Source organism: Equus asinus, chromosome 1 (assembly GCF_041296235.1).
Source record: "Equus asinus isolate D_3611 breed Donkey chromosome 1, EquAss-T2T_v2, whole genome shotgun sequence".
In the NCBI taxonomy this organism is placed as follows: domain Eukaryota; kingdom Metazoa; phylum Chordata; class Mammalia; order Perissodactyla; family Equidae; genus Equus; species Equus asinus.
In genome coordinates, this window is record NC_091790.1 from 123,998,167 (window position 1) to 124,023,915 (window position 25,749).

At 44.5% G+C, this 25,749-nt stretch overlaps 1 protein-coding gene across 10 annotated transcripts in view; it reads left to right on the top strand.

The window, feature by feature from the left end:
* The window catches only part of SASH1 (SAM and SH3 domain containing 1), a 300,314-nt gene that overhangs the window by 265,822 nt on the left and 8,743 nt on the right, over positions 1 to 25,749 (top strand). For all 10 annotated transcript variants that reach the window (XM_070506937.1, XM_070506946.1, XM_070506940.1 and 7 more), the window contains 8 exons: positions 3,332 to 3,678; positions 9,284 to 9,358; positions 10,797 to 10,940; positions 13,847 to 13,982; positions 14,810 to 14,979; positions 15,687 to 15,896; positions 16,689 to 16,839; positions 21,257 to 21,370. In XM_070506937.1, coding sequence (XP_070363038.1) covers positions 3,332 to 3,678; positions 9,284 to 9,358; positions 10,797 to 10,940; positions 13,847 to 13,982; positions 14,810 to 14,979; positions 15,687 to 15,896; positions 16,689 to 16,839; positions 21,257 to 21,370 — 1,347 coding nt within the window. The remainder of the gene's footprint in view (positions 1 to 3,331; positions 3,679 to 9,283; positions 9,359 to 10,796; positions 10,941 to 13,846; positions 13,983 to 14,809; positions 14,980 to 15,686; positions 15,897 to 16,688; positions 16,840 to 21,256; positions 21,371 to 25,749) is intronic.

The window sequence follows — 25,749 nt, forward strand, 5'->3', positions numbered from 1 at the left end:
ATTCAAATTCGCTTATTTATGTCAGAATAAATCAATTCAATGGTCTATGAGAGACATAGTTGAAAAAAAGGAAAAGTATACGAAAAGAGGTAGTTCTAGGGTAAAAAGTAATCACTCCATGGACTTCTAGCTCTGAACTGTAATTCAGCTGGGGAGGAGTCAGGTTTCACAGATGGAAGATGGATTTGGTGAACTGAGGTCCAAGTTACACCCCTAGTGTCTGACGACTTGTGGGGCTGGGGTGCCACTGACCGGGCCTGTCGATGTCACCGGAAGAGGCTCAAGGAGGGTGCGTGCAGCTCAGGGCATCCACTCGGGCTGCCCCCCAACACCTGCTAGTCTAGAACTGCCTCCAGCCCCCACAGAATAGAATTCTCTGAGCTTCCTCACTGGCAAAAGAACTGGTACCTAGCCACCTGGGTCCCTGCTTCTGCAGAGCAGGAAGATTCATCCTCCCAGTAACCCCTTTCCTCTGCCCCCGAACCTTCAAGGATTCCATCCTTTAGACGTGCATGCCTGTGCCTGTACTCGGTTGTCTGAATATTTACTGAGAGCATCCTGTGTGCCAGGCACTGTGGTAAACACTTTAGATTTTGTTTCTTTTAATATGTCATCCTCAGAATAGCCACTAGAGGCGGGCGTTAATACCATCCTCATTCCACAAATGAGCACACTAAGACACCAAGAGGTGAAATAATTTACTCAAGAGCACCGAGCCAGCTGGCACAAGTTCCAGAATTAAGTCTGGGCAGCTTGACTTCTCTGCATCCTGGGTCTTCACACTGCCCCCGCCCCCTCCCCTCGTTGTTCCAGCACATCTGTAACCCGATAATGAATCATTGGCTTTTGTACAGTGCTTTTCAGCTTATAAGTTACCTTCACATACCTCTCTTCATTTAATTTTACTCTCTCAATAGCCCGGTAGTAGGTCTTACTAAGACAGGTAGGCATTATTGCAGGTGAGGAAACAGACTCAGAGAGATGAAGTAATTAAAGTTGTGGAGATGGTGAGTGGCCCAGCCAGGGGGCTGGAATCTAGAGCATACATCTGTGTTCTTGGCAAGAAGTCATCCCATATCCTACCCCTCCTCCTGTCGAAATCCACTTTCCTTTTGTATTCCGATCTCAGCTGAATGAGATAGATAAAGGCCACTGGGTGAAGCAAGTTACTCCAAATGATGATGGAGTGAGCCCATCTTGATTGTCATTCTCCCCATAGGACAATTGTACTTTCAGGTTGGAGGAGAATGGGAGAAGTAATGCTCTAAACCCAAGAAATCAAGTGAAGGCTGAGATTTCAGGCCTTGGGTCAGGCCCAGACAGAGGAGTCTATACCGCATGAGGCCGGCCCTCAGCACAGGCTAATGCGGCCACTTTGGAAGCATTTGCCCCATTTCCTGCAACTCCCTACCAGATGCTGACTTTCCAGAACCAGGAAGTGGAGCTGCATAATGTCCTGGACATGTGTGCACCAGCTGGTTCCAAACTCATGTGACACGGAAGTGTCGGAATCTCTGATGACAGTCATAAATACGGAGTCCAGAAAATTTCTAGACCACTGCCGAGTGACAGGTCTTTAAGATATCCAGTCGCCCCCAGCTGACTTCCCCAAAGCCCCTTAGGACTGTGGGTAGATAAGGCCTTTGCACACCCTTGTGGACACCTGGGCTAAATGTGAAGCCATGACCCTGTGATTGGACGACTTTTATAGAGAAGTCCGCTGTTGGACTGCCTCTGCCACCAGGCTGTGCCTCTCGTCGTGGCCCCATCATTCTTTCTGGAAGTGGAGGGTACACTGCATCCAGAAGAGGTTGCCATTTTTACTTCCAACAACATAAGGACCCTTGGCCTCTACACCTTATTAGTCAGGTGTCCTGAGGAAGGAGCAAGAAACTTCCATGCTAATCACACACTGCCTCTGATCTGGTGAATTGCTGTCGGAGCCCTAGACCCTGCTTTGAAACTCTCCTGAAGAATCGGGGAATAATTCTTGAGCAAATGTATTTGTGCTGCAGATTATGGAAAACTTGAGACTGGAGCTGGTTCTGAATCTGCCTCCCCACTGCCCTCTCCTCGACATCAGAGCCAATCTTGGGTTATAGTTAATAGCAGAGGTTCTTTTTTTCCTTTAAATTTGTAGCTGTCATTCCCATGAGTTGGGAAAGTAAGAAACTTCTGGAACTTTAAAGGGCTCCTACCAATCTGCTCACCTTTCTCCCTCTATCCCTCCCTTTATCTCTGACATTCAGCCACGCACTGGCACCCTCGTCCCAGCTGGTATATTTAGTGCCATCCCTCTGTTCCAAAGAACTTTGTATTTTTTCCTCTTCACAGTTAAGCTGGTGGAAAGCTGCGAAGCTCAGAAATTTCCTTATAATTAGAGGGACACAGCCAGTTAGGATCACTACACCCACAGTTTGACCTACTTCTTTCCGCACATCTGTTCACATAACACATGCAGGAAAGAACTCGGTTTTCCTGCCAGCGAGGCCATAGCTTTCCACTGGGCTCTGGCGGGCGTGGCTCGATACCTGGCTCCAGCAAAGGCTTCGAGAGCTGGGTCCTTGCGACGAAGTGGGACGCTCTCTGGGGCTACCTACGTGTTCAGGCCCTTAAATGCCCCTGCTGCTTCTTAGCAGGGCCTGAGTTGATGGGATGTCTGGCTGGGATCACCCAGTTCCCTAACTTTTTGTGTTTGGCCTGTCAACGGGGGACCGTTTGTCCGTGGCATTTGCAAGCTACAACTCTTTATGGTGTTTCTGCACCCAGACTGCCTTGGTGATTTAATTACTTAAATGGCACAGGTACCAATAAAAAAACCCACCATCAGCCACATGACATTCATCACACTCTGACTCTAAAAAGCCCCCCAGACTCAATAGAGGGCCTTTTGGAAGGGGAAAAATCCTGCTTCCTAGCTTCTGAGGATTGCACCAACAAACTGGGAAGGACCATTATCATTAGATGCTAAGGAATATCGTGATAATGACTGGCTTCAGTGTTGCAAATGGCATTTTTAATAGGTCTGTTAAAGTGTTTGGTCTACAAAGATACTTAAAGGAGAGGAAAACACATCCGAAACCTTTTAACATTAAGCTTGTGTGAAACCATGCATTTGCACAGTTTGATTATTTTCTTTTGTATATGCATTTATTTCAGTGGGAGCTGGGTTTATGAAGAGAGTAAGTGGTATGGGGCTGGGGGACATCACTGTGGTTTCTGCGTGGGCTGGCTTACTTTTGGCGGGGTGGGGGGCGTAAAGAAGGTCTGTGAGAGAATTCAAGGGTAAATGTGCAGGAGACCATGAACGTGTCTGTTGATTCCCCTCCAGGCGGGGAGGAACATGTGTTTGAGAACGCCCCGGTCGTGGATGAAAGGTCCGCCCTTTACTCTGGAGTGCACAAGAAGCCATTTTTCTTTGATGGCTCTGCTGAGAAACCCCCGGAAGATGATTCAGACTCGCTCACCACTTCCCCATCATCTAGCAGCCTGGATACCTGGGGAGCTGGCCGGAAGTTGGTCAAAACCTTCAGCAAAGGAGAGAGTCGGGGCCTGATTAAGCCCCCCAAGAAGATGGGGACGTTCTTCTCTTATCCAGAAGAAGAAAAGGCCCAGAAGGTTTCCCGCTCGCTCACGGAGGGGGAGATGAAGAAGAGTCTCGGGTCCCTGAGCCACGGGGTAAGTACAGATGGTATTTGCTTCTGTGACACCCACCGTCGTAGGCACCACCTGCTAGTGTCTCTGGAGGAGCTTCAGAGTGTCCGGAAGCAAATCCGCTTGAAGAAAACGGATCCTAATTATTCGTGTTCCCGAGCTTTTCTCTGCCAGCGTCCCTCCAGAAAAGGAGTTAACAGCACGACCTGTGACCTGCAGCTGCTCCGGCAGAAACCCAAAGTGGGCGGGAGCTGCAGCATCCCCAGCAGGAGGGTGCGCGGGCGCCCCTCGGTCAGCGAGTTCAATATCACCTACGTGGTGGAGCGGAGCCTGTACAGCCACCTGAACCTGACCCAGCTAGTGCGTCCTGCCTCAGACAGGACCCTGAGCAGGGCTGAGAAACAGGACCTGAGGCGTTGCTTGCTGGAGGAGGATGAGGAGGCAAAGAGGAAGTGGGCCGCCACGGTCGACCGCTGTACTAAAAGGGTGCTCTTGAGAATCCACCAGAAGTCTGTGAGTCCCAGAGATGGTCATGAGGGCAGCCTTGTCATTTCTGTGAGGTGCAGTCAAGCGTATGGCCTTTCTTCCGTGGAGCCTCGCATCCTCCTCCTCTTCTGCTCATAACTTCATGCCTTCAGGGTCCATTCCACCATCACCTCGAATTTCTAACTCTCCTTTCATGTAGTGATGGCTTTTCCTTCTTTCCCATTTGTCCTCTTGCCAGTTGAAGCTGTTTGATTTTTAATTAAAACTACACTTTGAGGCTGATCCAGAGAAGGGCTGTTCAGGGTTTGACCTCCTTCTGGGAGTGGCTGCCCTGATCCTCAGCCATCCCATTGTCACTTGACCTCAGAGAAGCTGATTCAAAACAGAAGGACGTTTCGCCCCTAAAAGAGATGCTTATTCTTTCGCTTAAGTAAAACAATAGGAACTAGCTCACAGAAAGATTGCCGTCATCATAATCACCGATTTGGTGATTTGAGAAAACATTGTAATGTATATTTCTTTTATTACTGGGGGCACACGGGAATTTCTTGAATCTAAAAGGAAAAAAAAAAAACCTAGGGAAAACATCTCTTGTTTTACTTAAATACATTGGATGTTCTTATCTTTTTAAACAAAGGGATCAACATTTAAAAATGTTTTCCACTGCCCCATAGATTCTTCTATACATAGCAAGGAATAAAGTACTTACTTTCAAATAAAGAAATGTTTTTCGATTTTATTATTGAATTATTAGAGGCCTCGTAAAATTTGTTTTCAGGCCATGATTTATATTGAACTTGAGAATGTAGGTATTTTCCCTCTGAAATTCCCACCCAACTTTTGGCTTGTACAGTAGCCCATATAACATGGTGCCGAGCGAGGAGGCTCTGTGGGCTTGCTCGCCCTGCTGTGCCCTGCGTAAACCCCTCCGGACTGCTGGCTGTGTCTCCTTGTAAAGATCTGAAGCAGTAGACTGCACTGCAGCCCATGGTGGGGCGTTTTCCCAGAGTCCTTCAGCTTCACGAGTAAGATGTTCTTCCCCAGACAATTACTGTAATTTAAATTCATTCAGTCAAGTTCTGCTTTTGTGGAAATGGACACTGGTTGATCAATGTCATCCTTAAAATGACTTTCTTTGTTCAGAAAGGATCATTAGGGTCATCTTAGCCCTGAGGTTTTCCAAATATTCCCACATGTACTGACTTTCTTGCTAGGTCTTATTTTCCCTCTTTTCACCTTCATGTAAATCTTGCAACACTTTTAATACTATTAGTAACAACTTTCCTTCTGCTTCTTTCTACATCATGGCAACAGTTTTGATTGGGTTATGTTTTTGTTATAAAATAGCAGAATTCTCTTTCTCACTGATTCAGTTCTGACCCCCAGGTCTTTTGTAAAATATCTGTGGCTAAGCAATCTTGGTATAATTTTATTCATTTATTTATTTGTTTAATGCTGAGGAAGATTTGGCCCTAAGCTAACATCTGTTGCCAATCTTCCTCTATTTTTTGTATGTGAGCTGCCATCAGAGCATGGCCACTGATGCATGAGTGGTGTAGGTCCGCTCCGGGAAGCGAACCCAGGCCACCGAAGCGGAGTGTGCCGGACTTAACCACCAGGCCACTGGGGCTGGCCCAGGATAGTTTATTTTTTGCCTTCAAAAGTGTTCTGCCCAGTTCACTGCCTCTATACCTTTTGACATGACCTCGATAGAGCAGATCTGTCTCTTCTCTGTTCACTGATGCCTCATCTCCAGGAGTTTAAACGATATAATACTGAGCCTTTTTTTAAATTGAGGCCCTTCAGTTGCTCCTGTGCCCCTCATATTATTTATTGCCAGATTAATAATATAACTTCATCAGGACTTTCTCTTTAGAAGTTATTTTTCTAAGTTCTGTGCTATTTACTAACATTATGGGCCAGTGATAAATTCTTCATTAACACTGAGTGTGGACATCTAGGCAAGCTTGTTCAAGGACCAATCTGTTTTTCCCCCAGAAATGGTGGCGATATATAATCTTCAAGTATCAGCCTGAGGCTGGATATTTTTAAGATACTCTGAGCTTGCGGTAGTTTGGACAGTTTTAATACATGCTGAAATATACGTTCAGTGCTAAACTAGAAATTTCACAGACTTTTTATTGTAAGTATAATTGTACAATCAGGAAAACAAAATTTAATTTTCTAATTATTTAGAGAACGTAAGGGTAGATGAGTGTTTTAACAACAGAAAGAGCTTGTTTTTTCATTTTTTTTAAAAGAAATTAAGATAATTTCTTTGCTTGGTTTACTTTAAAAGTGCCTTCCATTCTTCTTATCATGTATCTCCTTCATTTTATCTAAAAGTGCACAGTTTCCTTTAATCTTAAATCTTGATCTTTTTGTCTTTCAAAAAGTGCCATATTTGCTTGATGAAACCTCAGGGAAATGATAATGCTTTGTGCTCACTGGAAATGGTCATTTGTCTTGCTCTTCATTTGGTCATTCAGTTTTTGTTTGGGGGAGCAGACATGCATGACATTTTGGGATTTTGTCTATTTTTAAAATTCAACTCCCCCCAAAACATGTTTTCAACTGCATGACCATTCCATTGACTGGCTCTCCTCATCCACAAGCATCTATCTAAAATCTTCTTTTAATTCTCTGTACAGGAGATGTATGAACCTAAAAAATCCTCATTTGGGCTTCATTTCTGTAGACCACCAAAGTCAAGGATGGATTTGCTTTCTTTCGCTATTCCCTTACAGTCTGTTTTCTCTGTTGAAGGCACGCTACTTCGAGAAGTCCTTGTATTAAAGAAAAAGTTGAGGATGAGTTCAAGCAATATTTATTGTTAGATACTTTGTCCCTCCTCCACTGGTAAAGAAGAACCCAGGTCCAGGTAGCATATCACTGGGAGAGGTTTTAGTTGCTAGTTAAGAAAACCAGTTCACTCTTTAAGCTTTTTATTTTAGGAATAAATGAATACAGCAGGCATCTGAAGACATAAATGAGCTTCTAATTTATTGCAGTTATAGTTTCCACATAAATTCTTTGTCAGTTCTTTCATATGCATGAGAAATAACGTGCTAAGCTCCAGTGTTGCAGTTGTGCTGGAATTTAAAGCAGGGAAATGCAAAGCCATAAAATGATGAGGCATCTGGGCACCATACTGTGTCTGAAGCCCTGAGTCACAGGAAAGGAACTAGAGGCAAATCTCTGCGAAAATGAGAAAATCTATTTGGCCTTAGCTGGAAAGGGAAAGTCAGTGTTAAAAGAGATGGTTGTGACATTGCCTGCCAGGTTAGGGGGTTTGATGGGTGTTTTTGCATAAAGAGGCCTTTCTCTTTCTGTAAAACAGGTGTAGGTGTACTGAAGTTGACTGTAAGGGAAATCAGATTGCCCATTGATATTTAATGAAAAATTAGAGTAATGTGCACTGGAAATCATGTCCATAGTAGATTATTTAAAACAGCAATAGCAGCTTTGGTGACGGAGAAAAACAGTTGTGTGACATCCTGAATGCTGGTTATCTCGAAATGCTTCCTGTAATACTTCTGCATCCTCCTGGCCTTCCCTCTGCCACACCTGCCAGCTCCACTTTTTGGCCCATTCCTGGGATGCTCTCATTTTACAGTTGTAGCACCCAGAATGTAAGGCCCAGAACTAAGCTCCAGTCTTTCATTTACAAATTCGGAATGTTGATTAAGCTTAAACTTCAGTCTTAAAATTGTCAGGACAAGCTACTGAATTCTCAGTGTAGCCCAAATGAAAAGCAATGGAAGAAACCAATATGCATGGAGTGTCTGCTTGATGCCAGGCAGCGTGCTAGAAGTCTTCAAATACGTGATATAGATAGTGTTTTACCAGGTAAAGAAACCAAAACTCAGAAAGTTTAAATACTTGACCTCTGGTCACACAGCAGGGAAGTGGGCAGAACCAGGACAATCTGTGTGGTTCCAGAAACCTAGTCATTTTCCTTCCTGAATGTTCCTACTTTCTTGATTCAGTTAATTATTATATACAAGGTATATTTATTTTAAATAAGCAATGTTTATGGTATACATTGTGCTTCTCTGTTCATTTCTTCCACTTAATAGCCACTAACTAGAGTTCTCTGAGAAACAGGTCATATAAAATATCGGAACTCAAACCTGCTATTCATCTTTTATTACTAATTGTTTAAAAAGATAATCAGTTGTAACAAAAATAACGTGCTTTGAGTATCTCTTTTTCCTTCCAGATTTTTTTGGGGGGGAGGGCGGTGGTGGTCGTTGAGTACTTTTGGCTAGAAAAACAACAGAGAATTCAAACCAAGTTCTGAAATATAAAATCACTGAAGTAGAAGCAATTCCATAAAGTTTGAAAGCAACTGACAAGACAGTAAAGTCTTCATTTTTGACAGCATCCGTGTTTTTCCTACCGAAATTCACGAGTATGGTCAAAGACAGTCACTGAATCAACCTTTTTTTTCTGGGCAGATGTGGTGTCTGCACTTCATACACTCTGAGAAAAAAGTCGTAATTAATTAAGTTGGGCAGTTAGATGGGAAAGTTATCAGCATTTTTGACTAGGTCAGAGAAGCAATGAGTGAGTAATCCTCTTGGCCTGATTGGACTACTGTCAACATAACCTTTTACCCCTTCTCAGAGATTTAAAATTAAACGAAACGAGTCCATCAGAGACGCCTGCTGTCAGTGGCAGAGCTGTGCATAGGCTCACAGACCTGGGTCCACAGGACCCCTCTGAGCACAGGACCCCCTAATACATAGTCCCGCATCATCACATTGTATGCAGCTGATGTTAGGGGGCCTGGAGGGGAAATTCTGTTGCTAAGAGACAGGGAAATTTACAGCACTTCACACGTGGACTTTTTGTAGTGTTGAATTTTTTTTTTAACCAGTTGGATTTTACACATTAAGGAGATTCTGGACGTCTGATGTAGGCGCAGTCCCAGTGGCCTGTGGAAGGGCAAAATGAGTCAAGTTTCCCTAAAACATGAGTCATGTATTTTTTTCCTCATCATTTCTCGTTTCCTCCATTCATCCTGTAACACATTTGTGATTCGGTGATGTCCTGCAAACGGGCAGTGTGTTGGGCTGGTGCGCTGCGGGCTGACGGAAGCCTAACTGGGTTATTCCTGCCCTGCCCTCTCCTTCCACAGAGAACCTGCAGTTTTGGAGGGTTTGACCTGACGAATCGTTCTCTGCACATTGGCAGCAATAATTCTGACCCAATGGTGAGTATACATCAGAGGAAAAGCAAAAGGTTTGGATTCAAGCAACGTGGTTGACATAGTTTCACATTTAGTGTCTCTGACCATTGATAGCGGGTAACCTTTTCCTCGGTGGTCCTGAATGGTAGGGGAAAGAAACCCTATCCCACCCATCTTAAAGGCTCTTCACTGTTCCACGTGGATTGGACGACGAGCACCTCTGGCCTCCGTCTCTCTCCTCGTAGTAGCTGTTCCTTTAATGCCTTTGTTTCCAGTTTTCTTCAAGTCACAAATCCAGATGAGTGTGGCTTCTGCAGTCCCAGTCATTTGTGCACACGTACTTTTTGTTCACGCTAGTTTCAAGTGCACATGGCTACTACACACAGGTCGTGCAATAGGATGGAGCCCTGTGCTTCAGGTACCAAGGGCCAGCATTTCTGAAAACCGCCTCACCATAGGCCAAGTGCATAGCTCTATACTAAGCCTTGATCTTAGAATGAACCCAGTCTCCTTGGGGCCAAAAAAACTAGACCCCTCAGGGCCAAGGTTCTTGCTTCTGGATCCCAGTCTGGGGACAGGCCACCCTGTGGTGACAACTTTTGCTCCCTAAGGTTTACTTCCTGAGGCCCCAGAGTTGTAGGTGTGTTTTTACATACAGTTTAGTTTTCCCCTTGAGCATCTTGTCATGAAACTGTGAAATTAAGATTCCATGCATTCTATTTGTTGTGATCCTGTGCCAGCTGTGATTTTTGAAGTGTTGAGAATTTCTGGAAGAATAAAACTATTTTATTAGGATATCAAATTTTATTGATTCGTAAACCAATAATTTTATGTAGTCAATCTTTTAAAAATGAGAGAAAGCATGATATTTTTTCTTTTCTCATGGAGAAGTTGGGTCTTTTCCAATGCGGAATAGAATGAGAGGTGACCACAGTTTACCAGGTTCCGAAAAGGAAATTTACACACTCTGAGCAGTTGACCACACTAAGCTGTATGGTTATAAATCCGATCAGATGCTGGACTTACCATGACTGAGCCTTTTCCATTTCGTTCTTACCACCTTCCTAGAATAATTCAGTAGTATTGTCCTTCTCTTCCTCCCTACTCCTAGGATTATGTGAACACTGATTCATCTAAATCACTCTTTAATGATTAAATACAATCCCCTTGGGTATTTAAAATGGTAGAAATAAGTCTATCAGCGGAAGAATGTCCTAACATTGAATAACACAAGAAATGACTCATGTCCCACTTTAAACAATCAAATAAAAGCACCATAGGTTTTAATTTTTAATTAAAAAGATAAATAGCACAGCACTGAGTTAACATAGGAAAAATTTCAAGATCCTGGAGGATGCCAGTATTTTTCTGAGAAGTAGAACACTGATGGCTTAAAAAATAAAGCCTGTTTGGGGGCTTCATTTTCTGTGATTAAAGGTACTTACAACATTTTGTCTCACAGGGTAAAGAAGGAGATTTTGTGTACAAAGAAGTAATTAAATCGCCAACTGCCTCCCGCATCTCTCTTGGAAAAAAGGTGAAATCGGTGAAAGAGACAATGAGGAAGAGAATGTCTAAAAAATACAGCAGCTCTGTCTCTGAACAGGTATGTGACTACCCAGCAGAAAGGCCCCGTGGTTCCTCCTGATGATACGGGCGGCCAAGGATGATCAGTCCGAGATTTATATGGTGCTAAAAACACTCATTGGCATGTTTAGTTCATGTCGACAAACATTCAGTGCAACCAACGTTTATTAGGCACTTAGGGTGTCCTGGCACTGTGCTTTATGCTGGGAATACGAGACGCAGGCCCTGCCTTCTGTGTCCAGATGAGAGAAAACACAGACGTGCAAAGAAATGATTCTTCTTTAGTCTAATAAGCACTGAAACTTTGAACACGAAGGAAGGATTTTATTTTCTAAAATAGTCCTTGCTACAAAATGGATGTCACCCAAATCAAACCAAAAAAAGACACTCAAGTTTTCTTAGCAGACTTTTCAAAGGTCGTGGAAGTTGTTCTAGAAGCACGTGGCAAGTCTGAGAAGTCAACTCAGAGAGCGCTTCCTGGATACAGGGCTTCCATAGTCAAGTTTCCTGGGGGTGTTTTCACTGACTGGCCCTATGGGTAGCCATTAAAACATCACAGAATTGCTGTCCGCCCAGTTCTATAATTTCGTCGCTTGAAACATGGTTAGCTTCTGACTTAATTGTCTGGGTGGAGGAATAAAACCCTTGGAGAGCTGGGCCCTGAGGTAATTTTGACCGTTAGATTTTCAAAACAGTCTGCTCCTGTATGGTATTCATTTTGTAGTCTGTTGAAGTACCTGTGTATGAGCTGCTTGTCTGCTTGAAATATGTCAGTAATGCCGCTTTATCTACCAAATAAAAATAGCAGACATTTCTGCTCAGCGGCTGCCCTCTGGTGGACGTAGTGAGCTCAAAGCCAAGCATCCCCCGTCTGAATGGCTGAACACCAGTTAGCCAGCCGCCCGCTCTGTGATTTGACAAAGCCTGCACAACATCCTCAGTTTATGACAGTGCTTCTCCCAGGGGCGGGGCGGTGATTTTGCTCCCCGACTGACTGAAGGATGATGACTGGGGACATTTTTGATAGTCACAGCTGGGGTGAGGTGGGGTAGGGTAGGTGCTACTGGCCTCTAGTGGACAGAGGATGGGGATGCTGCTGAACATTTTGTAACAGCCCCCACAACAAAGACTTACCCATCCAGCATGCTAAGGGTGCCCAGGTCCAGAAGCCTTGGCTTCCTAGACCTCCAGGGGAAGTCTGGGCTGCCTCCAGACAGACTTCTGACATGAAGACAGAAGATGTGTCTTCCCATGACTGTTTTCCGTATTCTTTTCATTTCTTGTGCCTCTGGGCTTGGGGAGTGATGGCCGGTCTGTATTTCTGCCCAGCAGTGGAGCAAACTGTGCACCCTCCTATGAAGCAGACGTCACGCCAATGAAAGCAGCGCCATGAATTAAAGCACTTTATTTAGCTGGTTTTTCCCCTAAATTGTGAAACATCCACTAAAAGCTTCTGTAAACTTACCTTTCTAGGGATTTTCTGCCTTATGGATCATGAGCATGTAACTTTAATGGGATTTTGAACGTTTTTCTTTAATTTTACTACTATATAGCAGTCCTGTATTCTTAGTCCTCATTTTTTTTAAAGCAGTCATTTCACGTAATTAAAAAAAAAGAAGGAATAAGTGATCATTATAATGCTTTTTGGAGAGAGAAAATTAATATTGCAAGTTTTTTTTTTTCCCCAACTTTTTAGTAAATATACTAACCATTATGGTAAGGATTTTCGTCTACTCTATTCTGCTGTATGCCCAACACCTGGAATAGTACCTGTTCTTGTAGGTGATCAATAAATATGTGATGAATAAGTTAATAATTTTTAAAAGCATTTGAGAACATACAGTATCAGAAATCGGTATTCCATATTGCTATTTTTCAAAACATGTCCTTTTTTTTAGAAACATTAAAAAAAGATTTTAGTTGGAAAGATGACTTATTTCACGATTTGAAAGGAGGAATGAAAATATATTCAGGAATTCATACTTTGTAGCTTCAGTAACTTCCCGGTCATGGCCCTGCCGTGTATAATTGTTGCTTTTGAGGTTGTTTGCTTGCTGTCTTTAAATGTAAAGCACAAATGTGTTTTAGATCAGAAGTGGCTATTGCCGTTGTCCTCAAATGTTTGCAGGGACCCATCAGTGCCCTTCTGATGACTCAGCACTATGCAAATAACAGGTTTGGGTTAGATGGTTTTGTGCTCACGGGGCCGTGTAACATGCCACAGTGTTCTGTTTTGGCAAGTAAACCATTCTGATGGCAAACTTCTTGAAGTGTGATATTGTCTGTCCATATAACAGCACTAGTCCAATGAGCATGCTGTACTGATATGTGCAAATGAGGGGGAGCCAAACGAATGATGATAGGCACCCCAAAAGTGAAAAGTCACTGCTGAGTCACCAGTGTCAGCTTTCTGATCCGAGAGGGTCTTCACAGCTCTTTACTAACAACACAGAAGAGAAGCTGAAACCTTGGGGTGGCATATGGAGATTTTACTGTAGACAGAAAAATGGTATTTTTACTATCTATCTGGGTCCTAAGTTGGTATTTTACTAGCCAATTTCAGTAACTTGTATAACAGAGACAGGAATGTGGCCATTTCTTTTTTAGCACGGAATACACTTTTTTTTAGTGTAAGTGTTTCCCTTCAAATAGGTTAAAGATTATCTGATAGTACTTCCAGGTACTATGTTACTAGGGTATTGTACTTGACCTGTATGTGAAGTCCAGCTTTATTCCTGGTCTGTGGAGCATGCTGAGAGTCTCTGAGTCTCTGGCGAAATGTTTTGTCTAAGAGGTCGGTAGATTTTTCTGAGAGATTTCAAGCAGACAGGTTTGATTAATTTAGTTGAAGCCTAAATTGCTGCGAATTACAAAATGACACCCGTCCTCTCTGATGAAACTTGACTTTGTTGTGACTCATTTCAGGACTCAGGCCTCGATGGAATGCCTGGCTCCCCTCCCTCTTCACAGCCTGACAGCGAACACATGGACAAGCCGAAGCTCAAAGCCGGAGGTTCCGTAGAGAGTCTGCGGAGCTCTCTGAGCGGGCAGAGCTCGATGAGTACGTCTCGTTTATCATCGTACATGATTTCCTTTGGAGTCAATATTGGACTTTCACTGAGCGTCAGGTTCAGGCAATTTAAAGATAAATAAGACCAAGTTCCTACCCGTAGGGTGCTATTACAGAGACAGACCCGCAAAATAACGGCACCTAGAGTCGCATTTGTTTAGTGGGAGATGCACAGCAGTGGCACAAAAGAGGGTATGATGGATTTTGATCAGAGAAGATAGAAAAAGCATCTCAGAGGAAGGATCTGGAGAATGCAGGGGAATAAGTCAGGTCTTCAAGGTCATGAAGATGACCAACAAAATAAGAGATTCTGGAAGAGAGGAGAATTATAAATGTCACTGATTCAAGCACTCCAGGACCAATGGTGGTGACGGCCGAGTGGTCCGTGGTAAGAGGCCAGGTTTAAATCCACTGCTTTAAAAGCATTTGGCCTTGAGCAAGTTACTTGACCTATCTGAGTTTGTTTCTTCATCTGTAAGATGGAGTAAAAATGGTGTGCCTGACAGATGAGAGGTCGTGAATGTTAAGGCTTGCGGTGTCCTCCATTAGTGAGCCTCTGTGTCACCTGGATTCCTGGGTCCTAAAGATACTTGCGGGAGTTCCCTGTCCAGTTAGGGGCTCGATGAGGGATAACAATCAGAAAACTCAGATCCTTCCTTGGACTCATAACTGGGCCCTGCTCTCATCCTAACATGGTTGTGGCTCAAGACGGGCCTCCTCAGCCCTTGGCTTCCTAATCTGCGGTCCCTTCAGTGCCTGTCAGCTTTGCTATGCAGAACATGTGTATTCACCCTTCTCCTTCTGTTTTTCCCATGCAGGTGGTCAAACAGTAAGTACCACCGACTCCTCGACCAGCAACAGGGAGAGCGTCAAGTCGGAAGATGGTGATGATGAGGAGCCCCCCTACCGGGGCCCGTTCTGTGGGCGCGCCAGGGTGCACACCGACTTCACGCCCAGTCCCTATGACACGGACTCGCTCAAGCTCAAGGTGTGTCTCTGCCTGACCCCACACCTCGGCTCCTTGCTTCTGTAGGAGGTGATCTTTCCCCTTGCTGTCGAATGCTGGGCTACTGTGGTGCATACTGGCCGGTGTCTTGCCTACCTTCATATACTGGTCTCCTCTGTATGGAGACAACAGAACCAGCTAGCACCTCGTCCACCTCGTCCCTCTGGCCCTGACCTCTGACCTCAGCTTCCTTCCAGAATTCCTGTTGCCCTGTACCCTCCAGTTTCTGTGCTTCCTCTGGCTAAGAAACCTTACTGCCTTCTCTGTGTGATCAGTGATATTCCTATGGGACAGATGGCATTCCACAAGATGTGTGAAGCAGTTACAGATCAGGGATTGCCACTGGCGTTTGATTGGTGGGAAATTCTTTCTCTAGGAGGTAGGAGCTCTGGATGATGGCAAGGCATTCAGAGAGCCGGTGCCCACCTAGCCATGAGCACTGGCGGGCATTGCAGGCCCACTTCACCCTGTGGTGCAGGATGGGGAGGGTGCCACCTTAGGCCTGTGTGGACTTCAGCGTTGCTCTCTCTGGCCCTCTGCCAAACCCCCGATCACATAAGGTGACTTGTAGGACCCTGATTCTGGCCCTCATAGTGTTTTCACATCTGCATAATTAACACATCTGATTGATCCATGCTTCACGTGTAGAAATGTACCTAATGGAAAGATCTTTGTTTGCTGGGCTGCAGAAAGGAGACATCATCGATATAATCAGCAAACCACCCATGGGCACCTGGATGGGCCTCCTTAACAACAAGGTGGGCACGTTCAAATTCATCTACGTGGACGTGCTCAATGAAGAGGAGGAGAAGCCGAAGCGCCCCACCCGGAGGAGGAGGAAAGGAAGACCACCGCAGCCCAAGTCCGTGGAGGACCTCCTTGACCGGATCAACCTGAAGGTCAGTCCCGTCCTGTGCTGGGCACACGTTACTCCACCTGTCCTCTCCTCCTCCTCAGCTAAGCAAGCGAGGCCCCTCGGGAAAGGGTCAGGGCTGGTTTATGTCATCCAACAAGGGCAGTCCATTACTGTGATGAGTATCCATTATTCTACCCAAATAGTTAGCAATATTCTAACGTTCCCGTTGACCTCTGCTGTGGGTGATAGCAAAACCCTCAGGTCAAAACTGGCTACTTGCCCCTAGAGCAGCTTTCAAAGAGCTGTGAGCTTTGAGCCACTACCAGGAAGGGCTGTAAGCACAAACCCACGGCGCCCTGCTCACTCGGCTGTACAGAGGCCATGAGGATTCGCCCTCTCCCCTCTCCACCATTACTCCCAGCGTCTCGTGGGGTGGGGCTGCAGGGGTAGATCTGTCTCCTCCTTGCAAAGCCCTCTGGCTCCTGAGGAAGTCACAGGCCTTTTCTGAGTTGGATTTCAATAGTTTGTAAATGAAAGAAGAGTCTCCTCCTCTGTGTGTTGTGCGGCGTTAAAGGCATCACCTCTTAGCAAGGGCACAATTAAAATGCAGGCCAGTACAGTCCCTCTCAGCCTGCAGTGTACGTCTTCTTAATGAACTGCCCTGCCTGCCAGCTAAGCTGTAGGACTGAAAGGTACAGAGTAGATTACAAGCGATACTTACTAATCTTCCAATTAGTATAAAAATGACCGTGGAAAATGAGTTTAGGGGTTTGAGGCTGGTTGTCGGTCACGTATCGTATGGCTGGGCCTGCCAACTCACTTCTTTCCCTCACAGGAGCACATGCCCACTTTCCTGTTCAATGGCTATGAAGATTTGGACACGTTTAAGCTCCTGGAGGAAGAGGACTTGGATGAGTTAAATATCAGGGACCCAGAACACAGAGCTGTTCTCTTGACAGCGGTGGAGCTGTTACAGGAATATGACAGTAAGTCTCTCCTGTCCACAAGTGTTTGTCGTCAGATCAGCCACATTCTTAGGTCCCCAGGAGGCCTCCCCTAAGCTGCCAGCATGTGCGTAGGTCCCTGGAGTCAGGGAGAGTTGAATTGCAGTTTTCTTAAGAAACACAGTAAGTGCCACCTTCGGTCCTGTTGGGGTATTCAACCTTCAGCAGGTCTTTAGGATACTGGGCACAAAACTGCAAGTATCTTGCCCAGCCAGGGGTTAATTATCTCTGAGAGGATGCAAAGAGTGTTTTCTTCTTGAATAAATTGGTTAATGAATAAGTGAAATTCATCAGCTTCCATTAAAGAAGGAGGAAATGTCTGAAGTAAATAGGTAGACAGAGAATTCTGCATTGTAAATTCCCAGCCTAAAGGATAGCTCGTTTTTACAGCCCGTGAACAGAAGTCAGTGAGCTCACGGCTTTTATGCAGTCTATTTGAATACACCGTATCCTTTGCTCCATTAACCCAGTCTTATCTTGCTCTTTATTCTTCAGTCTGACATTGAAAATATTCCTGAAATTATCCATCGTAAAGGGAGTATCTTTTCCAGTTATTGAATTCAAATGCATTTTCTTTCAAGGGCTCTGCTTCAGAGATATCAGTCGCTAATAGCATTTCTATTGCTAAAAGACACACCAAAACCCTGGTTAATGGTGGAAAAAGAAAATTATACATTATTGAATGCATCAGGCCCAAGAGACATGGAAACAAGTGTCTCAGTACAGTTAAAGTCATTTCTGCTTAATAGATACTCCCTATAAATTAACTGATAAGATAGAGGACCACGCGCTATCAGATAGATGAACCCTAGGTAAGCGCACTGCCTTCAGGGATAGATTCAGAGGGAATTGTGTTTCGTAGTTAATATCACTTTAATACCAAGTCTCTTTAGTATTTAAGTCCCCGCAGAGACGCCTTGGGGATCTGTGGCCAGGCTGTGTGTTAAAGAGCCTGGCCCTGTGCCTGGCGTGGCCAACCAGCTATATTAACATCAGTTAATGTTAAATCGTCTGGTCTCCTGGGCCACGTCTGTTCTCTACAGCAGCTCATTTACTCTTCCTCAGCCGCTGAGAACAGCTGGTCTGTACACTCTCCCTTACGTTTCCTTTAGCATTCAGAATGTGGGAGGAGCAAAGCTTACTCCCAGTATCAGCCCAGATCTGTGCGTAGCGTCTTGTCATGGACATTGACTCAGACTCCTTGTCCCTCCTGGGGTCACGTCCTGCGATTTTCCCCAGGGCTATTTTGTAGGAGGGAATCTTTGCCTATCAAGATGCTCACTCAGAAGTCGAAGGAGTGCTCTTTGCTGCGTCATGAATCCCATTTCGAATCCACGCTGTGCCCCTGTTTAGAATACATCTAATATGTGAACTAGTTCTTCCTTTCATTGGTTCTAAAACAAGGGCTTTGAGGCCTCAGGGGTGCCAATTAGTGCCAAGAGTCTGGGCCCAGACTTATCCTAGGATTATAAGATTTCACATTAAAGGCAGTTAAATTCATTGTGTTTGAGAAGTCCTCTTTCTAAGTGACTGATAACTTATGGGAATGCAATCGATTTCTGTCAAACTCAATTTCTATACACTAGACAGATGCGGAGATCTATTGAGATCTTAGAGATCTCGTAAGCTTTGTAGCCAGCCTCCCACAGGAGCAAGAAGCACATTGCAGCCTGGCGTGGCAGTCGGGCCCCGCAGCCGTTCTCACTGCATCCGTGCATGGGCAGTGCCAGCCGTCATACCGGGTTCCATTGCGAAAGGACTCTAATTGTCCGATAGCATTCCTTACGCTGATCCCAAACCCACTGTCCCAGGTGTGCCAATTAAAAGCTCTCTTTTAAGAAGATAATTTTTGTAAGAATTTTCATCAGCAGTGATTTCAATTGTTGAGAAAAGTACAGAGAAAAATGAAAGAAACCACATGTCCACTTCTGAAATCCAACTAAAGTTACTATTTTGCCACATTTGCTTCAATCCTAAGTTTTTGAAGAAATAAATCTTAGAAGCTCATTGAAAGGCCCACTGTCCAGGAAGCGCTTTCCCTTCCCTCCTTCCTTCCCGCGGTAACTGTTCTCCAGAACATGGCACATCCTCGCACGCAAGCACCTTTTGATGTTCATGGATCTCATGAATGTCTTAGCATGTTCTTCCTCCATATGTGTCTGTGTGCATGTATATTGAGATGGGGTAGGGGAGAGCTCTGGCCCAAGCAGAGTCCCTTCAGGCCCAAATTCGGGTCATGCCCAAATGGGGTTTCAGCCCCACGTCACGGTCCTCCACTCTTACTTGACTGTGAGGATTTTCATGGTTCTCGCTTGCCTTCCTTCTTGTCCTTTATACTTGGCATTAATGCTGATAAGTGCAGGGAGAGGCTGTGGCCTTGAAGGTGCAGTCCATCTAAGGGGGGTACCCCACCTCTTCGTTCTCCCTAATGAAGGAGAGCAACTTACTTAGGAAACACCAGCTTTCGTTTTAGGGGATCTTGCTAAACTTGATAGTTGGGTTCCTGCTTAGTAGCTACGGATTGGACTTTCTGGGAAGAAAGTAGCTCTACCCCTGGACATGTGCCTCATGATTCTATAAATTGAAACTCGGTCTTCAGGCAACGCAAGGGACCCCTTCCCTCCCCATAATGACTTCCGGTACCCTGCCGCATCTGGTGAGACTAGCATCCCCAAAGATGCAGACACAGTCTGTGTTTTCGTGCAGCAGCAGGGGACAAGTTTTCTCTTTCGTTCCCATTGGTCAGCACTTTGGAGTCTGTTTTGGCCGCAGTGGCACGCTGAACTGTCTCGCCAAGGCCAAGCCACATCAGTTCCTCCTCCCGGGTTGTAACTGATAGCTCAAAGCCCTCATTTTGTTAAGTATCATTTTCCTAAATAACATGCTAGGCTAGAACAAAGGCCACTCCAAATCCACAGACTCTTCCACACAATGAGGACATCATTCTAGAATGTTCCACGTTTTGTGCATGGGTTGGGGGAGGATTTGCCCTTGTGCTTCCAATTAGTTAAATTTTCATTAATCATCTTAAAAATAGCACTTGTTAATTTGGGGTTCTAATTTAAGAACTTACTCTGTCATGATTTCTCTTGTGAAATGCATTCCATGTGAGAATACAAACAGGAAGTGGTGAGTGGACAGTAGAAACAGCTGGCACATATGTGGAAGGGCAGCCCTCTGCTTTCCCGCAGTTTTTTTTGAATGACCTGAGAAAAGGCATCAGATTTCTGGCGTATCGATTTCTTTCTTCTTTGTGTATATGGTGGGGGAAGAGGAATTGAAGAGAAAGGAGAATAACTTAAAGCCATTATTGTGCAACTAGTTATTTTATGGAGAAAATATTTTCTTCACTTCCATTTCATGTGACCAAGCATTTACTCTGCATAATAACACAAAGATGTTCTTCATGTAACCTCAATCCCATGTAGGGCCACACGTGTCCTCTATAGGACATGCAGAATGACACTGCTGGGTGGTGAAGGCCCCCGTGATTTTCTACGTGGCTTACTGTAGGCAGACTTTCACTCAACATTGATGTTCTCTTTAAAAGGGTTCCTTAGAATGAGGACATTCCACTGTCAGTCATCCACTTAAGAGTATTCATTATTTACTGTCCACGTGAGAGGGCTTCCTGAGCTTTCCATGTCTTCCCTTTGCATGAGAGGACTAGAAATGCTGCCCCAAGACAAAGGGAGGAGGCAAAAAGGAAAGAAACCTGCTAACATGCTCCATAGGACAGAAACAAAAGGATTTGCCCCTGGCCCCTCATGGGTTTGTGGGTCCTTGTTCTTTTTTGCTGGCCTTCCTCCTAATGAGATAATACAAGAGGGAGCATGTGTCCCCAAGGGCTAAGAGTGCTCCTAAATGCTAATAAAATTTGATATTTCATTTGACACTTTTCTGTTAGCTCCCAAATTTGGAAAGCTGGTGACAAGTAACTTGAAGCACAAATCATAGCTCTCTAAGAAGCATGCGACCCAATACCTCTGTGTGAAAAGGGCAATTATTCCCTTTTTGCTTCCACTGGATGGTACTGTCCCTCAGAAAGGACTACGATTGCTCTTCCCCCACTGTTGACACAATGCTCTGAATTTCTCCTCTCCCTGGTTGGCCTGAGGCCAGAGTCATTCTCTGGGTAACTTAGAAGGCATCGATGATTCCCAGTGTGCGCTCTCTCTCCAAGTTGATCTTTATGTGATACTTAATTTGAAAAGAAAAATATTCTGATCTCACATGTTCATTTTGATCTCATCTACTTGAAAATGATTCGTTCTCTTCCCAAAGTCCAAGGCGTAGAAATGTATGGTGATAAATGAGGCTGAATCATTGGATCCTGCTTGACCTTGAAACCTCTTTACATTCCCCTGTTGATTCCATGCTGTGTCCCCACCTTCTCCAGGTAACAGCGACCAGTCCGGATCCCAGGAGAAGCTGCTCGTGGACAGCCAGGGCCTGAGTGGATGCTCTCCGCGAGACTCAGGATGCTATGAAAGCAGTGAGAACCTGGAAAACGGTAATGTCAGTACAGACCCTCATGAACGCATCTTAACGTGCAAGCCACTGGGCCATTTCTGGACGTCTGTGCTTTGGCTAATGACCATGTTTCTCCTCAGCCTTTGCTGAGCCATTGCTTTGTGGAATACTGGCAATAGGGAGAGGAGTTTTTCCAGGATTATTGGTGCTTAATTAAGGCCGTAGGAAGCATGAACATCTCTCAAGAAGCTAAGCAACTGAGGTTTTTGAGAAATGAGTTCACAGCAGTCTTCTCATCAGTTATTTTTCCATCCTACTTAGCACAGAAACGGAGAGTTTAAGACCAAACTTGTGTGTCAAAGAAGGGAACCCTAAACCTTCTATTGTCCTGAAACTCTTAGAGTCTTAGCCCCCAGGGTGGATCATGACCGGAGCTGTGGGGTTTAGGGTGAAGACACATGGGTTTGAACCCTGACCAGGGCATAGCTGAAGACTTTGGTCAAATTCCTTCATGCCTCTGAGCCCCCTTACCTGTGAAATAGTAATGCGAGTTTCTCTTTCATAGATTGTTCTGAGAATTAAACAAAGTTAATAATATATTAATACCTAGCTGACTACGAATTAGGTACTTTTGAATACCATAAGCATTTTCAAGTCCATACTCCAAACTACTTAGTGTCGACACACATCAGCCACGGCTCTCTGAGCTTAGCAGAACTTTAAAGAGGGGTTTAGTTTGTACTTGTTATAATTAGTACCTTCAAAAACCATGGATTAGATTAAAATAGGTGTACGGATTTTTAACGAGAAAAAAGGCAACACCTCCCATCGAAGGCCTCTCTTTGCTGATTTACTGGCTTATTTATTCTGAGGAGTAAGACGGTGCCAGTGGTTAGGACTGCCGTTCAGGCAGCTCTCGTCTCCATATGAGGAAGATTTTGAGGAGCTCCACTAAGAATATGCAAAGCCAGGGCCCGAAGGTTCAGTCCTTCAGTACCATCCTCATCCCTCACCCAGTTTCTCTTCTCTGAGACAGTGAGCTGAGCAGGGGCAGCCCTCGGCGTTCCGACACTGCCCAGGGAGGCGGGCAGGCTCATTAGCTTGGGGATCACAGTTGCAGAGTGACTCTTTCGATGAAAAGATAGATTCGGGCCGTGGTCTGTCAAAGACGACGGTACAAAAATATCTAAATCCATATTAAAAGAAAGTGAAAGGCTGACTTTATCCAAACAGTCGTTGCTTCATTTTTGTGGAAGCTAGATTTCTGAATAAATAAAGGGTATATGAATAAATCTTAAAATATTACATTTTTGTTTTAAAAGAATCTGCAAACTTCACACTAGCTAGACACAGTGTAACTCCCCACATATAATATGGTGCTTCCTTCGTTCTCCCTCAAAGCGCATGACTAGGGCTCAGAGTTATGGTCCCCAAACTTCCACGTCACTGGCCCAGCCCTACCCATGGTCTAGTTACTGGAAGTCTTGGGAAAATAAAGTATTTCTGCCATTAGTTGGAATGTGTGTCCCATGTCCACTGCGGATGATGAAGTCAGTTCAAATCAGTGGTTTATTTATAGCCTCCATAGTTGTACACATAGAAGGCATCCAGTGAACAGATTTTGGAACAACGGGATCAGCCATAAATTTCACTTTGAAAAGCAGCGTAAAAATATGCAACAAAGATGTGAAATTGCCAGTCCACCGTTCAAACAAACTAAAAGTGCTTTAAAAGCAAGATGTTCTGAAAATAGACTTGACTTTTTTTCCTTTTTTTGTCTTTTCTGCTCTGTCCGCTTAACAGTTAAGAATGTGTCCCCACCTTTGTCTGTTCAAATATTAAACCAAGCTGCGGGATTCTGTTCTCGTTCTCACTAGGAAAGTATTTTTATTGAGTGGAGAAATAAATGCAAGGTGTGGTTGAAGGAGCCGGTGCTCCTTGTGAAATTCGTAACTTCTGCTTCAGGAACTCATATTGCCCAGAGCCATGGTTTTACCTTTGACCCCGGGAGTCCGGCATGTCCCAGGGGCCATGGGGGGCCTGGGTGGCGTGAGGCATGGTGGTCACGGAGGGGGTGGGGACCTGCCTGGGCTTGACCTCAAGCCACCCCCACCCTTCAGTCTTGATCTCTTTTATAAATGAAGCTTCATTAAGAAGGACACTCTTGAAAATTTCTGATTTCAAAATACAATTTTCTGAAAAAGGACAATTCTCTTACTGTATGAACTACTGATAACCTTTTCCTTTCCAACCTCTCCACCATTCTGGTCTCTGGTTAGCCTCCCTCTCTGTTCCTCCTGGCCGCTGTGTGAGGGGAATAAATGCCCTCTGAAATACCTGCAGCTGTAAAACCTAAATTGTGTGTCTCCTATGTCCTTTTCTTTATGCAGGAAAAACCAGCATTTGAGTGTTGGGAACTATTTGATCTGTAAGGAAAACAATTTACCATGTACAGCATCCATCAGGGTCACAAAAGAAGCGGTGTCTTGACCACCTCCGCCGCGCAGGCTGAGCACAGAGCCATTGCTGAGGGAGGGCTGCACGTCTTGTTTGTGGCCCCGCTGTCCTAGCTGTCGGGAAGCCATCAATAGGAAATTGCAGAAACTCCCGTCTCAGACAGAAGAGGAGTCTTAAGTGGAAGGGGGTCAAGTGCACTTAATGCTCCCAGGGGGGGCTCTGTGGTTTCCTGTTGCGATTCCAAAACTCCCATTATAGCAAGATTAGAAACTGTAGTAAAGGTTCCCCTAAATCTGTCGAACACTTGAAGACCGTCATGAAAAATGCCAAGGGTCGAGTTTTTAGCTACCATTGGAATCCCATCGAGTAGTGCATGTGTTAAAATATTTATTGAGTGCCTACTAAAGCCAAGCTTTTTAAACTCTAGATTGCAGGTTGTTAGTGGGTTGTGAAATCAATTTAGAGGGTCATGAACAGTTTTGTGAGATTGAATAGAAAAAATCAGGGTGCATTCCAAAGGGAAGATCAGAGTTGTGACTTGTGACCTTTGTTGCACTTGTGTCTGTGTGCAGTTGTGTCTGTGTGTAATGGGTGATGATGTCAATGTCTTTCTTACTCTAGATCATGATTTAAAAAATAGGTTGAGAGCCATTGTGAGCACCAAAACCAGGACTAGAGTGATGCGGGTGAGCGGGCAGGGTGCAGACATGAAGGAGGCGCTCCCTCTCGGGTACCAACTGCACGTGCGTGGCTGAGAGTGAGCACTTCCTCCAAGTGTGCCCCCGGGCGCCTTGCTCACTTTCCCCTAATCCCAATTCTGATGAGCGTTTTGGAGACCTCAAGATTGACCCATGAGCTCTGCCACTTAAAGCGTTGTATCAATTTGGGAAGATCATGGTTCTCCCCACATCCCGATGTTAAGAGAGCCTGGGTCAAGATGGGATGCAAAACCCACCCGGAGCACAGGACTCCTCGGTTCCAGGAAACATCAAAATCCTGAAGGCTTTTCTTTCTGCTAATAACCTTTCCACATCCAAACATTTTCGGTAAATTAATTCTCCTCCAAACTGCTGTGGGTTGGTAACGATTTTACAGACATCACCAGCAGACCTCTTAATGCTCAAGAGAATGGAGGTGTGCCTGCTGAGGGACTAGACAGAAGCTGCTGACCAACCATCCTTCCACCTCAGGGTGAATTCAGGGATCTTTCCAATAGAAGCAGAGTGCGAACATGCAATTTATATGTATAGTTTATACTGAGAGTTCAAGAGAAGGAAAGCCGTATTTCTAAAATTTATTCTAAAAGAGTTTTAAGAATTTTCCATTTTAACTGATTTTTAAACTGTAGGTTTAACATGATATGCATTCTGAAGAGGTATTTCCCTCGTACCTGGGTATATCCCATTTTCTCTGTGATGATTTTTTTATTACTGAAAAATGGGACCATGGTCAGTATATTCAGTAGTAACACTGGGCTAATGATCTCCATGCAACAATGAAATAATTCCTAATAATGCCTAATAATGTTAGCATGTTACTAACATACAGGTGGCCGGGGTCTGAGGCCTCACATTATTATACTTATGGGAAGACAGGTGTCATTTGACCATGCTCTGCTTTGCCAAATGTAGAATACTTCAGTTGCTGATTTGTGTCTTATCAAAAAGGATGGGGTCATTAACAAAATGTCTGACTGAGGAGGCTCCTGTTCTTATCTGTTGGGCTTAGTGTCTGGCATTATGCTTGACATGATACGTTTAATATGATCAGTTTGAAATTATAGCAAGCTTGGTAGACAGCTGTGAAATCATGGGAGGAATTTGGTTTTCTGTCTACTGATAATGGCCAAACCACTTATGATGATGTCACAGTGTCGCAAGCTTTTTATTTTTGTTCCTTTCCCCTCATTTATACAGCACACACATAGAGATTTTACCAGAGAATGTCTTTCATTTACCCAAA